This window comes from Aotus nancymaae, unplaced genomic scaffold (genome assembly GCF_030222135.1).
Source record: "Aotus nancymaae isolate 86718 unplaced genomic scaffold, 86718_ANA_hifiasm-v0.15.2.pri h1tg000072l, whole genome shotgun sequence".
Taxonomy (NCBI): Eukaryota; Metazoa; Chordata; class Mammalia; order Primates; family Aotidae; genus Aotus; species Aotus nancymaae.
The window spans coordinates 1,241,236-1,257,120 of NW_026988487.1; the positions used below are offsets into that span (position 1 = coordinate 1,241,236).

General features: G+C 49.4%; 1 protein-coding gene and 1 long non-coding RNA gene across 9 annotated transcripts in view; one reads left to right on the forward strand and one right to left on the reverse strand.

Moving 5' to 3' along the window:
• SP2 (Sp2 transcription factor) overlaps positions 1–3,038 on the forward strand; it is a 34,095-nt gene extending 31,057 nt beyond the window's left edge. For all 4 annotated transcript variants that reach the window (XM_012451876.2, XM_012451873.2, XM_012451875.3 and 1 more), the window contains one exon: positions 1,799–3,038. In XM_012451876.2, the coding sequence (XP_012307299.1) occupies positions 1,799–1,899 (101 nt within the window). In that variant the 3' untranslated portion in view covers positions 1,900–3,038. The remainder of the gene's footprint in view (positions 1–1,798) is intronic.
• The window catches only part of LOC105716982 (uncharacterized), a 46,324-nt gene extending 30,591 nt beyond the window's left edge, over positions 1–15,733 (reverse strand). For all 5 annotated transcript variants that reach the window (XR_010339109.1, XR_010339108.1, XR_010339110.1 and 2 more), the window contains exons 1-3: positions 15,644–15,733; positions 13,257–13,463; positions 4,192–4,331 (exon numbers count right to left, since the gene is read on the reverse strand). This is a non-coding gene — a long non-coding RNA (uncharacterized LOC105716982). The remainder of the gene's footprint in view (positions 1–4,191; positions 4,332–13,256; positions 13,464–15,643) is intronic.
• Positions 15,734–15,885: the final 152 nt, after the last annotated feature.

The following is a 15,885-nucleotide window of genomic DNA, read 5'->3' on the forward strand; positions in this document are numbered from 1 at the left end:
GTACTAAGCACTTTACACCTCAGTTGATCCTGGTGAGTGAAGTGGCACAATTTTGGCTCACTGCAACCTCTGCCCCACCGGGATCAAGCAATTCTCCTGCCTCAGCTTCCTGAGTAGCTGAGATTACAGGCACTCGCCACCACGCCCAGCTAATTTTTGTATTTTTAGTAGAGACGGGGTTTCACCATGTTGGCCAGACTGGTCTCGAACTCCTGACCTCAGGTAATCTACCCACCTCAGCCTCCCAAAGTGCTAGGAATACAGGTGTGAGCCACCATGCCTGGCCTGTTGATGCCCATTTTACTGAAGAATGGAGAGGTAGTGGCCCAGTCACACAGCTAGTGACTGGTGGAGCCACAGACTTTTTTTTTTTTTGAGACAGGATCTCACTCTGTCACCCAGGCTGGAGTGCAGTGGCACAATCTTGGCTCACTGCAGTCTTGAACTCCTGGACTCAAGCGATTCTCTGACCTCAACCTCCTAAGTAGCTGAGATTACAGGCGTGTACCACCACACCTGGCTAATTTTTAAATTTTTGGTAGAGACAGGTTCTCACTGTGTTGCCAGGCTGGTCTGAAACTCCTGGGCTCAGTTGATCCTCCTTCCTCTGCCTCCCAAAGTGAGATATCACAGTTAGAGTTTTATGTACTGGCAAGTCAATGCAAAACTATTAAAAATATTGATCCCGTGGTGGCTCATGCCTGTAATCCCAGCACTTTGGGAGGCCGAGGCGGATGGATCATGAGGTCAGGAGATCAAGACCATCCTGGCCAACATGGTAAAACCCTGTCTCTCCTAAAAAAAAAAAAAAAAAAAAAAAAAAAAAATGTTGATCCAGACTGGGCACAGTGATTCACACCTGTAATCCCAGCACTTTGGGAGGCTGAGGCAGGTGATCACTTGAGCCCAGGAGTTTGAGAACAGCCAGGGCAACATAGCAAGACCCCCATCTCTTAAAAATACAAAGTTCAGGCCGGGCGCGGTGGCTCAAGCCTGTAATCCCAGCACTTTGGGAGGCCGAGGCGGGTGGATCACGATGTCAAGAGATCGAGACCATCCTGGTCAACATGGTGAAACCCCGTCTCTACTAATACAAAAAATTAGCTGGGCATGGTGGTGCGTGCCTGTAATCCCAGCTACTCAGGAAGCTGAGGCAGGAGAATTCCCTGAACCCAGGAGGCGGAGGTTGCAGTGAGCCGAGCTCGCACCATTGCACTCCAGCCTGGGTAACAAGAGCGAAACTCCGTCTCAAAAAAAAAAATACAAAGTTCATCCATCTACTACCTGAAATTGCCCTGGGTATCCACAGTGGTCCACACACACACTTTTGGCAAACATTGCTATAGTGAATGCCCAGAGTGAGCAGACACCTGTCCTGGGGCAGATCACCTGAGGTCAGGAGTTTGAGACCAGCCTGGCCAACATGGCAAAACCCCATCTCTACAAAAATTCAAAAATTATCTGGGCACAGTGGTGGGCACCTGTAGTCCCAGGTACTTTGGAGGCTGAGACAGGAGAATTGATTGAACATAGATAGAGGTAGAGGTTGCCATGAGCATAGCTTGTGCCCCACCGCACTCCAGCCTGGGCAACAGAGCAAGACTCCATCTCAAAAAAAAAAAAAAGATTTAGATTCGTAGGCACCAGGGAGCAAATGTGAGAGCAGGAGATGGGCAGAATGTGGTGACAAGGCCATGTCAGCTTGATTTAGAGTGCCCCTCACATGCACCCCACCTTTTTGGGCAGGGACAGGGTCTATGCACAGGGTCTGTGGGTGATGGACATTTCCTCTTCTCAGGGGACAAACGCTTTGAGTGCGCCCAGTGTCAGAAGCGCTTCATGAGGAGTGACCACCTCACCAAGCATTACAAGACCCACCTGGTCACGAAGAACTTGTAAGGCCAACTGCGGTGGGAGGCCCTGAAGACGCAATCCCCCACCTGTGTCCTCCCTGGGCCCCTGGTGGAAAAGGAGCCCTGTGGCTGCCTTGGGCCCGCCCTCAGCCCCACTCCTGTTCTTCGACTGTCCCCCCAGGAAGGGACTCTGCTCCCTGTACTGTCCACCTTCCGAAGCCCCTTGGCTCTGCCTTGGCCCTTCCCCTCACCACGAGCTCCCGGCCTGCCCAGACTGTGGACACTGGCCATGCCCAATGAGACGTTCTAAACCAGGACGCGTGGGAACCCTTATTTCCAAAGGAAAAACATGCATTTCACTCCGTCGAGGAGCAAAGTGAGCCCCCACTCCCTACCCCAATCCCCGCTCCCAACACTGCCGGAGTCGCATCGTGCCATGCCCCCTCTCCTGCACCTCCCCGGCCCTGCTGGCCACTGTGGACACCCTGGGGCTCAGCACCCACCTCTGGAGAGACTCGGGGCCACCTCCACTCCATGTGCCCAGCCCTGCCACAACCTCTCCTCCAGCACATTCCAGCTCTATTTAAAAAGTAAAGATACCCACCGACTCCTCCTGATCCCTCTCTTTTTCTATGGAGAACGTTGCCTTATACTCTGTACTTCAGATGATGAACACTGTGTACTGTGTGTGCTTTAAAGAAGTTTATTTAATTGCTCCCTTCTCCTTTCCTTGTTATTCACCCCCGACATGCCTGCTTTCAGTTGAGGGTTTTGGGGGGCAATGATGAGCATATGAATTTTTTTCTCACTCTAGCAATTCCCTTTTCTAAATGACACAGCATTTCAACTCAAATCTGAATTCAGATAACACCTGCACATCCTAAACCTCCTCCCTCTCCCTTCATCTCACCTCCGACCGGCCCAAGCTCTACTTGTGTACAGTGTATATTGTATAATAGACAATTGTGTCTACTACATGTTTAAAAAACATATTGCTTGTTATTTTTGAGGCTTTTAAATTAAACAAAAATCCAACTTTATTTTTAGTTGTAACTGCTTGAGGTATGTTTTATGAATTAAGTGACAGATTTGTTATCCTCTATTAACGTACTTTGTTGGTCGGCGCTGGGCTGACAAAAATTTTTTCTTGCTAATAAATTTAGTTGCCTGAGGCAAAATCTGCAACTTGGCAGTTCGGCTTCCTTTGTTTTTTCCCTTAGAGAGCTCGGAGAGGGGACTCCAGAGGAGGGAGCTGTGGTCTCTTAAAGCAATGCACACTGGGACCAAGGTAGGACCTTGCCCTCCTGACCATCGGCAAATCCAGGCCACATGCCCAAATGGAGCCGTGGCCACATGTTCCTCATGACACAAGCCGCCAGAGCACCTCCAAGGGCCAGGCCCAATGCAGGTGTTCCTGCTTTTTTCTTCCATAAGCCAGTTTTGCTTGTACACAAAGCAGATACTACAGAGCCAAGTCACAGGACTTGACTTCCTCAGCCAGCAAGCTAACTACTCCACCCGCCTCCTTAACCTCTGGAGGAAGGCATTGGTCTCAAAGCCCATTAGTAAGAAGCTTAGAGAGGAGAGCCAAGGGAGTCTTGGCCCAGTCCCCTCCAGAAGGCTACAGTTTGGCAAAAATGCATTTCCCCAAGGGCCAAGTCCCTTCCCAAAGTTAAGGGCCAGGCAGGTTCCTGGGAGGGCCTGGCAGCTAGAGGGTCCTGAAGCCCAACTCCACCCAAGAGAGGACCCTGGCCACAGATTCTGGTTCCTTCTATCCCCGGCCTAGTACCCCAGAGAGAAGTTAATTGTGCCTTTTGGTTAGAGCAAATGCTATAAACCTGAAATTTTAGTGGGGCTCTGTTTTGCTTTGTTTTGCAGAGCTGTTAGGAAGTCAGGGGTTGTGATGTGGTGCAGATTAAGATTGGAGCTAGCTGCCGGGCGCGGTGGCTCATGCCTGTAATCCCAGCACTTTGGGAGGCCAAGGTGGGTGGATCACAAGGTCAAGAAATCGAGACCATCCTGGTCCACATGGTGAAACCCTGTCTCTACTAAAAATACAAAAAATTAGCTGGGCATGGTGGCGCGTGCCTGTAATCCCAGCTACTCAGGAGGCTGAGGCAGGAGAATTGCCTGAACCCAGGAGGTGGTGAGCCGAGATCGCGCCATTGCACTCCAGCCTGGGTAACAAGAGCGAAACTCTGTCTCAAAAAAAAAAAAAAAGACTGGAGCTAGCTGAGTACATGTGTTTGAGCCCCGCAGGGCCCTGAAGAGCATTCACCCTGAAGAGACGGGCAAGTCTGCTTCAAGCATGTAGAGGACAGCATGTGCTTTTACTCACCCTCAAAAGGACACAGCCGGAATCGCTGTTCTGTTCAGGAGTGGTGAGGCTCGTTTTGAGCTATCCATTCCCCTTTGTCACCAGCCACCTGTGTCTGCCAGCAAACAGCTTTTCCTTAGAGCCAGTCAACCCTCAAACAGCTGAAAAAGTAAAAAGCCCATGGGTCTCAGATGGATCCAGGTACTCTGCCCTTTACTTCTTCTTTGTTAACAAGCAGGGGGCCTTTCTTACCACTACTGAAGCCCTGTGGACAATACTAGACCACCAGCTGAATCCAGCTTGGCACAGAAGCCTCTTCCTCAGCCCCTCAGCTCTGCATCTCTTGGACTGCATCATGCTTGGACTACATGACTAGAGAACTGCCTTGCTGTGTTCTGAATAAGGGGATTGGTGGAGAGAAGGGGAATATTAACTAAGTGACCTCTTTCTGCCACGTGTCCCTTGGCTTTGCTGTCAGGCACAAAGAAGGATCCTTTCCTGGGAGCTAATTCCAAGCCATGTGCTTTATGCTTCCAGTACAGTAACTGACCTGACTCCCCAGCATCGTTTGGAAATGAAGGTGCCAGCCCCCAGCTGGGCAGGACGAGCATTTCCCTTGTAGGATTTCCCTTGTCCAGTGAGATGGGGGTTCAAAAGTTATGTCTGATCATCTCTGCCTCCCATGGGATGGCTGAGTTAGGGAGCGAGAGAATGTATTCTGCCTAGCCGAGTGATGGCACCAAGAAAGCACAGAAAGACTTACGGGCCAATTGGCCCTCCTCTGGCTTTAACCTTTCCTTTGTTTGAGAGTTGCAGGGGAACTGTTGAAGGAGTAATGCAGTCTAAGCTCACCCTAGGCAAGAGGCTCCCACAGACACCTGATCCTGATGGGCCCTTGATGAAAATCTGGGTGCAGATCAAGGGTGGGGGCCCCACATGTGTGGTTCCTCCTCTGCCCTCTTCCATCCCCACCGTCATTTGTACCAAAGGCCACCCCTCATGCCTCTCCTCTCTGTCCAGCTGACACTTACTGGGCTCATTATCCCAGAAACTAGGATTCCATGCCTGGAAGAAAAGGGAATGGGGCAAGACTTCCCTCCTGAAGACAAATTCAGGCATTATATATACTTTTTTTGTTTGTTTGTTTGTTTTACCAGACCTGCAAATGGGGCTTCCTTGCCTTTCCTTCAAACCACCCAGTCCATTTTTAAAATCATCTTTTTGGCCAGGTGTGGTGGCTCATGCCTGTAATCTCAGCACTTTGGGAGGCCAAGGCAGGGGGATCACTTGAGGGCAGGAGTTTGAAACCAGCCTGGCCAAAATAGCAAAACCCCATCTCTACTAAAAAATATAATAATTAGCCTGGCGTGGGGGCTCGCGCCTGTAATCCCAACACTTTGGGAGGCTGAGGCGGGTGGATCACCTGAGGTCAGGAGTTCGAGACCAGCCTGGGCAACATGATGAAACCCCATCTCTACTAAAAACACAAAAATTGTCTTAGCGGTGGATCACTCAGCTCATACATTGATGAAGAACACAGCTAGCTGCGAGAATTAATGTGAATTGAGGGACATATTGATCATCAATACTTCGAAGACACTTGCGGCCCCCGGGTTCCTCCTGATTTTTTTTTTAAAACAAAACAAACCAAAAAAAAAAAAAATTGGCTGGGCATGGTGGCTCACGCCTATAATCCCAGCACTTTGGGAGGCTGAGGCAGGCAGATCACCTGAGGTCAGCAGTTTGAGACCAGCGTGGACAACATGGTGAAACCCGGTCTCTAATAAAAACACAAAAATTAGCTGGGTATGGTGGTGGGCACCTATAATCCCAACTACTCAGGAGGCTGAGGCAGGAGAATTGCTTGAGCGGGAAGGCAAAGTTTACGGTGAGCTGAGACTGTTCCACTGCACTCCAGCCTGGGCAACAGAGTGAGACTCCATATCAATAAAATATATATATATATACACACACACACATATATATATACACACACACACAAAAAAAAAATTAGCCAGATGTGGTGATACATGCCTGTAATCCCAGCTACTTGGGAGGCTGAGGCACAAGAATCACTTGAACCTGGAAGGCGGAGGTTGAAGTGAGTGAAGAATGCGCCACTGCACTCCAGCTTCAGTGACAGAGCCAGACCTCGTCTCAAAAAAAAAAAAAAAAAAAAAAGGCCAGCAGGCATGGTGACTCACACCCGTAATCCCAGCACTTTGGGAGGCTGAGGCAGGTAGATCATGAGGTCAAGAGGTCAAGACCATCTTGGCCAATAAGGTGAAAACCCATCTCTACTAAAAATACAAAAATTAGCTGGGCGTGGTGGTGTGCACCTATAGTCCCAGCTACTTGGGAGGCTGAAGCAAGAGAATTGCTTGAACTCAGGAGGCAGAGGTTGTAGTGAGCTGAAATCGTGCCATTGTACTCCAGCCTGGGCGACAGAGCAAGACTCTGTCTCAAAAAACCAAAATCATCTTTCCAGTGCCCTTGTGAGGCTCCACGCTTGTTTGATGACAGTGCTGGTTATAGCGAACCACACATGATGTCTTTTGAGGAAGACAGAATGGAGCAAGAGAAGGGTTCAGACCTGGCCCCAAGCCTAGGGTGGCTGGGTAGGAGCCCTGAGCGGATAGATGCAAGCTGTCCTGGTCTGAGTGCAGAGAACAGGATCTCCATTTGAGTCTTCCACTGCCCAAACCTGAGACCTGTTTAAGGTTGCACCTGCCATACCCAGAAATTGGACCAAAGAAGTTAAACTGTTGATTATTTCAATTCTGAATAAAAATGAAGGCATCTTCTCTGCCTCTTAAGGCCTGGTCTGCGCTTGACTCCTTCATCACTAGAGCAGTGGTCTAGGACCCTTTGCCTTCCTCCCTCCATCTGCGTTTAGGAACCCTCCTAGTTAGCCTGGGGTTCACTTCAATCCCCACTGCTATTCTCTCTTCCTGGGGTTCACCTCAAGCCCCACTGCTATTCAACCCCCATCTTCCTCTGAGGCAGGAGAATCACTTGAAGCCAGGAGGCAGAGGTGGCAGTGAGCCAAGATTGCATCATTGCACTCCAGCCTGGGCAACAGAACAAGACTCTGTCTCAAAAAAAAAAAAGCAGGATCAGTTTCAGCCCTTGAGCTACCAGTTTGTGACTTCTGCATCATCCATCCCCTCTTCCCTGGCCAGTAACATCCTCTCTACCCCCTGACAGCCCCCTACCTCTCAGTCTTCCCTTCCCTAAGTTACAGAATCACAATAGCCAAAACGTTTTTTTTGTTTGTTTTGAGACAGGCTCTTGCTCTGTCACCCAAGTTGGAGTGCAGTGGTGCAATCTTGGCTCACAGCAACCTCCACCTCCCAGGTTCAAGTGATTCTCATGCCTCAGCCTCCTGAGTAGCTAGAATTACAGGTGCCCACCAACAGACCCAGCTCATTTTTTGTATTTTTAGTAAAGACGAACTTTCACTATGTTGGCCAGCCTGGTCTCAAACTCCTGACCTCAGGTGATCTACCAGCCTCAGCTTCCCAAAGTGCTGGGATTACAGGCATGAGCCACTGTCCCTGGCCACCAAAATGGTTTAACCTGCTGCCCAAGAGATTATCCAAGTGGAAGGAGGCAACTGCCCAAAGCAAGTGGGACAGCCCCTGGGTTAGACCACTGGCCTCAGTGTCCAAAGGCTTATGTGCCTGTTGCTTCCGCTTCTTCCTCTGGCTGTGAGGGGTGAACAGGGTTCTCAGTTCCTCTCCTCCACCAGGCCCCCGACACACTGACCTTTCCTAGAGGACCTTAGACCAGCACTGACCCCTCCAGTGGGGGCAGGCAAACAGCTGTTCAGACTGCAGTTGCGAGATGTACACCCCTGAGTTTTGGGTCAGCTCTACCTTGGGTCCACTGCTGTCCTGCAGGACGGAAAGAGGGCCCAGTCCGCAGTCATTAATCTTGACACTGTCTCAGTATCTTCCTAATTTCCAGTCCTAGAAGAGCTCAGCCATGATGTTAACTGGGCACAGACCCCTCTATAGAGTCAGAGGGAGCTAGATCCACCAAACCAGCAATGCCAACACCTGAGTCCCATGAGGCGTGTGTCTTCTACACTGTCCTCCCACAGGCAGGTGGTCTTACTCAGCAGAGCAGGGCCTCCCACCCCATGCCAGGGAGCTTTTAGGGAGGCAGGCCCAAAGTTTAATAGAACTGTGATGACTGGGAGTCCTGGGGGAGGACACCCTGCACTCCCCAGCTCATGGTGGGAAAGTGGGCTGTGGTCACACACGCAGACACAACAGCAGCATCGTCCTTTACCCCAGGCAAAAGGGAATATGGCAGAAGTTTCGTAGTGCATGCTGCCCTAAGGAAAACTCGCCCTGCCCAAGGCCATCCCTGTCTCTTGTCCTGTCTCCAAAACCAAGCTGCTGCATCATTTCCAAAGTGGGCAGACCCATTTCCCCGCATCACACCCATTCTTAAGTGGGGCGGGGAGAGCTGGACAAAACACCTGAAAGACTGAGAACTGTTACGGATGGGAGACTAAGGGGACATGACTGCTAAATGCAGCGTGGGGTCCTGGAACAGAAAAAGGACATGAGTAGCAGAAAAAAGGGTGAAATTCAAAAAAGCCCAGAGTATACTTTTTTTTCACTTTTTTGGTAGAGATGGAGTCTCTCTATGTTGCCCAGGATTGTCTTGAACTCTTGGGCTCAAGGATCCACCCACCTAGGCCTTCCAAAGTGTTGGTATGACACGTATGAGTCACCATTCCCAGCCTCTGTAGTTTAATTAATAGTGTTGTGCCAATGTTAATTTCTTGGTGTTGACAATTGTGCTATGGTAGTAAGATCTTAACATTTGGGGAAGGTAGATGAAGAACTTATGGGACATCTTTGTACTGTATTTGTAACTTTTTTGTAAGTCTAAAATTATTAAAAAGTAAAATGGAACAGAAGACCTAGAATGGAGAAAGTAAAAAATGAAGCAAATGGAACAAGATCACCCAAGCAGCTTCAAAATCGGAGTGGACAGCACACACTATGATGACTAGGACCCTGGGATTCTGGAGATTACAAGAGGCATGGGCACTTGCTAGGCAGAGCTTGCCAGCCACAGCCCCACCTCCGTTCTGCCCCTTGCCACTTGCAGCATCTCATGTCCCCAGACCGATCAGGGGCTCATGGCTGACAGAACACAGATTCCAAGGAACCTAACTCAGGAATGAGATGCTGCCTTGGGACAGAGAACACTTGTGATTCAACCAAGGTCTTTGGGGCTGGGGTGAGCCTCTAAAGGAAATGCAGTAATTCCAGGACAGGTGGCAATTGGGTTTCCTAGGTGAAGGAGTCCTCAGGGAGTAGAAGAGGCAGTAAATGAGGCTGAGAGAAAGCTCCGGGCCTGGAAAAGAGGGTCAAATACCTGCTCATAGGGACCCTGGGCAAAAGGAAATGAGAACTGACTGCAGGGCAGGATAAATGCAAGCACTGACCAGGATTTCTCAAAGGAAACTAGGAAGCCGGTAGACCATGTCCTTTGGGCCGGCCTGAAAACCCACCACCAGGCCTCCTCCCACTCACTGCCTGTGGCCCACACCATAATACCAAGGCAGGTAGTCTGGGAACTGAAACTGATTTAATTCACTTGGCCTTTGAAGCTCAACATCCCTCCAGTCAACAACACGCTTGTGGCTGGCATAGCGGCTTATGCTTATAATCCCAGCATTTTGGGAGGCCGAGGCAGGAGGACTGCTTGAGCCCAGGGGTTTGAGACCAGGGGCAACATAGTGAGACCCCCATCTCTACAAAAATAAAAAAATTAGCCAGGCATTGTGATGTGTGCCTACAGTCTCAGTTACTTAGGAAGCTGAGGTGGGAGGATCTCTTGAGCCCGGGAGGTCAAGGCTGCAGTGAGCTATGATTATACCACAGCATTCTAGCTTGGGCAACAGACTGATACCCTGTCTCAAAAAAAAAAAAAAGAAAGAAAAACACCAAAAACCCAAAACACACACTCAGCCCTGCTCCTACCAGGTGCAAAAAAATCCCATGCCCCATCACCATACCTAACACCCATCATACCAAAAAGCTTAACAAAAGTAGTTTATGCATAAATATTACAGACTAGCATTTTTTGAGCACACTTTGTGGGCTAGGATTGTGAGAAGGAGCCAGAGAAAGTTAAGAGATGTGGACCCTCTCATGAAGGAGCTCCCATTCTAATGGGAAATACCAGCCACACACAATGTATTTGGGAAGCCATCTATAAGCACATGCAAGGATCGTGTAGGGGTTTAGTCACAAGCACCATAGGCAGGACACAGATAAGGTTCAGCCTCCACTGATCTCACCCCAAGCCTCTGAGGACCCACCTCCTTTGGGCCTCCGATAAACCTACTCAGAGCTCAGGCATGTACTGGCAGAGCACCAAGCACACACCCTTCTGTGAGTCCTGGTGTTGCTACCCCTGGGGCTCTAAGCTGAGTTGAGCCCAAGGCTGGGCCCAAGAATTCCTGAGCTTCAGACCCTCCAGCACACTCCTTGCTCTGCTATCAGCCCTCTTCCTCTCCCCTCTTAGAAAGCTGGACACTGGCTGGGCGCAGTGGCTCACACCTGTAATCCCAGCACTTTGGGAGGCTGAGGTGGGTGGATCACCTGAGGTCCAGAGTTCGAGACCAGTCTGGCCAACATGGTGAAACCCTGTTTCTACTAAAAATACAAAAATTATCTGAGTGTGGTGGCACGTGCCTGTAATCCCAGCTACTCAGGAGGCTGAGACAGGAGAATTGCTTGAATCTAGGAGGTGGAGGTTGCAGTGAGCCGATACTGCCACATTGCACTCCAGCCTGGGCAACAAGAGCAAAACTCCATCTCAAAAAAAAAAAAGGAAAGAAAAGTAATATGGACACTATATTTTACCGGCATCATTCCCACTGCTCCTTGACTCTCCCTTTCCGCACCACCCTTCCTAACCCTCCCAGGCCCTCTTACCTTCTCAAACATTCTCATCCTCCCTCACAGCTCTAAGTGCCACCTCGAGGCTCATGCTACCTAAACCAGTATCATCAGCCCTGACCTCCCTGCTAAGCTCCAGACTCCATTAACCAACCTGGCCAAAGGTGGGTGTCCCATCAACCCTTACACTCAAAATGTTGCTAAGGAATTCATCTTTCCCCCAAACCTCCTTCTCCAACGTGCCCCACTTCAATGAACAGCACCACCCATGTCACCTAAAGCCAGTCCTGATGAGTGGATCCCTCATCTCCACAAACCCTACCCCATACTCATGCATCGGGATCCTGCCCCCACCTTCCACTTAGACAAATCTGCAGCATCTCCCAAGGTATCCCTGCCACCAGCCTCGCCCTCCCTTTCTCATCACCCACTTGGTCACCAGAGCCAGATTCCAAAACACAAATTCAATCACTAAAGTAAAACTGAAATACATAACTTAGTCAGATAATTAGAAAAAAGGTGGTTTAAGAAAGTAAATGTGGGGCCAGGCGCGGTGGCTCACGCCTGTAATCCCAGCACTTTGGGAGGCGGAGGCAGGTGGATCACGAGGTCAAGAGATCGAGACCATCCTGGTCAACATGGTGAAACCTCATCTCTACTAAAAATACAAAAAAATTAGCTGGGCATGGTGGCGCGTGCCTGTAATCCCAGCTACTCAGGAGGCTGAGGCAGAATTGCCTGAACCCAGGAGGTGGAGGTCGCGGTGAACCGAGATCGCGCCATTGCACTCCAGCCTGGGTAACAAGAGCAAAACTCCGTCTCAAAAAAAAATAAAAATAAAAATAAAGTAAATGTGGCCGAGTGCTGTGGCTCACGCCTACAATCCCAGCACTTTGAGTAGGTCGAGAAGGGCATATTACCTGAGGCCAGGAGTTCAAAACCAGCCTGACAACATGGTGAAACTCCGCCTCCACTAAAAATAAAGAAAATCAGCCAGGCGTGGTGACAGGCGCCCGTAATCCCAGCTACTAGGGAGGCTGAGAAAGGAGAATTGCTTGAACCTGGGAGGCGGAGGTTGCAATGAGCCCAGATTGCACCACTGCACTCCAGCCTTGGTGACAAAGTGAGACTCTGTCTTAAAAAAGAAAAATAGAAAGTAAATGCAAAAGCATTAGTAGAAAACAGGCAAGGCACAGTCCCCAAACCCACATGCAGATTTTTTTTTTTTTTTTGAGACAGAGTCTCTGTTGCCCAGGCTGGAGTGCAGTGGTGTGACCTCCACTCACTGCAAACTCCACCTTCCAGGTTCAAACCATTCTCATGCCTCAGCCTCCTGAGTAGCTGAGATTACAGGCACCCGCCACCACACCTGGCTAGTTTTTTATTTTTAGTAGAAATGGTCTCAAACTCCTGACCTCAAGTGATCCACCTGCCTCGGCCTCCCAAAGTGCTGGGATTATAGGCATGAGCCACCACACCTGGCCATGCAGACTTTTTTGTTTCATCTTGAGAAACCAGTGTGCCTCTCTGTACAATAAAATTTTTGCTATGTATTTTCTGTTCATTTAGGACTTTCTCAAGAAAAGACTGGAACAGTAAAATAATTCCTTTCTCCCACTCAGAAAGCCCCTGCTGGTGGTTGCATCAGTAGCAAAAGCAGCCAGGAGGCTTGTTTCCCTTCTGGTTGTGCACTGCGGGGCTGCTTTGTGATCCAGACACCAAATCTGACTAAGCAGAAAAGTAACTCAAGTCTAGTTACTATCTTCGAGACAAAGGGAAAAATACAAAAAGGCAGTCAGCTGCACCCTTCTTTGCTAATTACCAAGGGAAGGAGAGGCTGTCAGAATCTAGCACTTTTCTTCCCATCTGGTCTTTAAAAAGCAGGAACTAGATGCTGGTTCACAGGCTAAAAAATATCACAGGATAAAATATCAGAATCATTGTGTCTAAAAGCCTGGCCCTCAGCACCACCTTCGTGATTACTCTTCAGCAAGGATCATTTAGCCCCTGCCTGCTTGATCAGCTTGTTTTCTCATCACCTTTGCTCCAGCAGTATCACACATCTCCAGGGTCCCCCAGGTGCACCATGCCTTTACTCACAATGTTCCCTCTTGCTAGAACGGCTGTTCCATTGTCCATCCAGCAAAAACTTACTCATTAAGACATCAAATGTCCACTCCCTTTTTGAAGGCTTTCCTGACTGTTGGATCCTCTTCTTTTTGCTCCTTTTTACTGCACAGAAACACCTGTTAAAATATCTCGGGAGGCTGAGGCAGGAGAATCGCTTGAACCCAGTAGGCAGAGGTTGTAGTGAGCCGAGATCATCCCACTGCACTCCAGCCTGGGTGACAGGGTGAGACTCTATATCAAAAAAAAAAAAAAAAGGCCACAACAATTCTTAAGCTCATAAATCTGCCTCCCCCTGTAGACTACAAGCCCAGGTTGTCATCTTCATCTTAATGTTCTCAGACCTGGTTCAGTGTCTGGTCCAAAGGAAGTCTTTAACAAATGTCTACTGAATTAATACATAAATATGTATTTACCCCCACTACACTGAGCTGTTGCCTTTTAAGTACACAGATGATCTTAGTCTTGGTGTCCTAGAATCCAGGTCCAGGGAAGCAGCAGCCTAGGAGTGCTAAAAGAGTGTGAAGAAAAACCCCATGACTGGGCGTGGTGGCTTACGCCTGTAATCCCAGCACTTTGTAAGGCTGAGGTGGGTGGATCACTTGAGGTCAGAAGTTCGACACCAGTCTAGCCAACACGGCAAAATCCCATCTCTACTAAAATTACAAAAAATTAGCCAGGTGTGGTGGCACATGCCTGTAATCCCAGCTACTCGGGAGGCTGGGGCACAATGGCTTGAACCTAGGAGGCAGAGGTTGCAGTGAGCCAAGATCGCACCACTGCACTACAGCCTGGGTGACAGAGGGAGACTCCATCTCAAAAAAAATTAAAAAAAAAAGAACAAAAGCCATCCAAGTCGAAGTGCATTCATTACTGCTTACACAGGTTCAACTGCAGGGGCTTAGGAGGGCAGGAAGACAGCAATGTTCTTATATAGAAAGACAACTTCAGAAAAGTAAATCCAGTTAACTTTCTCTCAATTATGCTGATGGAGGAAAATGATGGCAGCACAAAAAATTCCAACCAACGGAGAATCCATAGAAAATATCATTAAGCCTTGAGACATGTATTATTTCTTTGCAGCAAAATTGTCTTCCAGATTCTATCTGGCTCAAGCTATGTACACATAAAGGATGACAGGTATCTAATATAGAGCTTTATGAAGCTCAGCTGTAATGCAGACACCTGGGCAGGCCAGGAAGTTCCCCTTACCTGGCACAGTCCTGGGTGCCTGCCTAGATGGCTCTTGCAGCTCCCCTTCCTGATGCTGGTGGTAAGCAGGGCTACAGAGAGGTCTCAACCTAAGGCTGCCCCAGCCAGGTCAGAACTGGATTAGGCACAAGTGGGTTTCCCATTTTTCAGCCTTGCATCCACTGCCTGGAATGGCTATGCACAGCCACCTGCTCTGTGTACTCTCAGTTGGCAATTGCTGGCATTGACCTAGGGGCTAGACTCCTACTACCTAGGATGGGCAAAATGTGGAAGAGGGAAAGCTTGACAAAGATCGGGGAGGCCCTGGAGAGACAAGACATTGGCAGCCTTGCCATATACCAGGACACTGGCTCCTATGAACTCCAATGCACCATGGCATGGGAAACCATGAGCAAAGGGAGCAGTATGCTCTGACCCTTGCTTAAATAAATGAGGCTGGAGGGAGGGTTCAAAACTAGAAGAGGTGGTGGGCTCGGTGGCTCATGCCCTATAAACCCAGCACTTTGGGAGGCCAAGGCAGGTGGATCACTTGAGATCAGGGGTTCGAGACCAGCCTGGCCAACATGGTGAAACCCTGTATCTACTAAAAATAGAAAAATTAGCCAGGCGTGGTGGCGGGTGCCTGTAATCCCAGCTACTCGAGAGTCTGAGGCAGAGAATTGCTTGAACCTGGGAGGTAGAGGCTGCAGTGAGTCGAGATCGCGCCTCTGCACTCCAGCCTGAGCCACATAGCTAGTCTGTGTCTCAAACAAAACAAAACAAAAACGAAACTAGAAGAGGAAAACAACTCTCGTCTGGGATGCCTTGGTCCCAAATTTCCTTCTTCCCCCTTTCCATTCAGCCATCTTCCTTCTCACCTCACCGTCTCTTCCTAACCCCACTGCATCTCCCCAGTTGGAGCATGGTCCACAAGTCATTTCAACCTCTCCCACTCTCATGCCCTAATTTCTCCCACAACCAGATTACCCTTTTCTCTATGTGTCCCCATCACCCTACCTCAGTCTGGCCCCTAATTCCATTTTCCATTTTTCTTTTCCCATTCCACTTAGTCTCCCCTCCCAGGGGGTACTTCCTGCCCTAAGCTCACCTTCAGGCACCTACTATGGGCCAGCCACTTAATACTGACCACTCCCCTCAAGCCCCCGGGACATATCCTCTGCCCCGCCTGAGCTGCAGGAGATCTTCCTATACCTTTAACTAACCTCCACGTGCGTGTTAACGGCGGTGACAGCATTTCCTTGTCTCTCTGCTCCCGCCCCCAAAGGCGCTGCCCATTGGCCGCTGGGTTCCTCTGTTCACGCTCTAATTGGCCTCGCTCCCCAAAAGCTCCAACCAATGACCTTTCCGTGCCTATCTCCCTCCTCCGATCCTGGTCTCCCATTGGCTCCAAGGACTTAGGACTTGTTAACTTGGTTGGGCGACTGGCAAATCCTTCCTTCCCGGG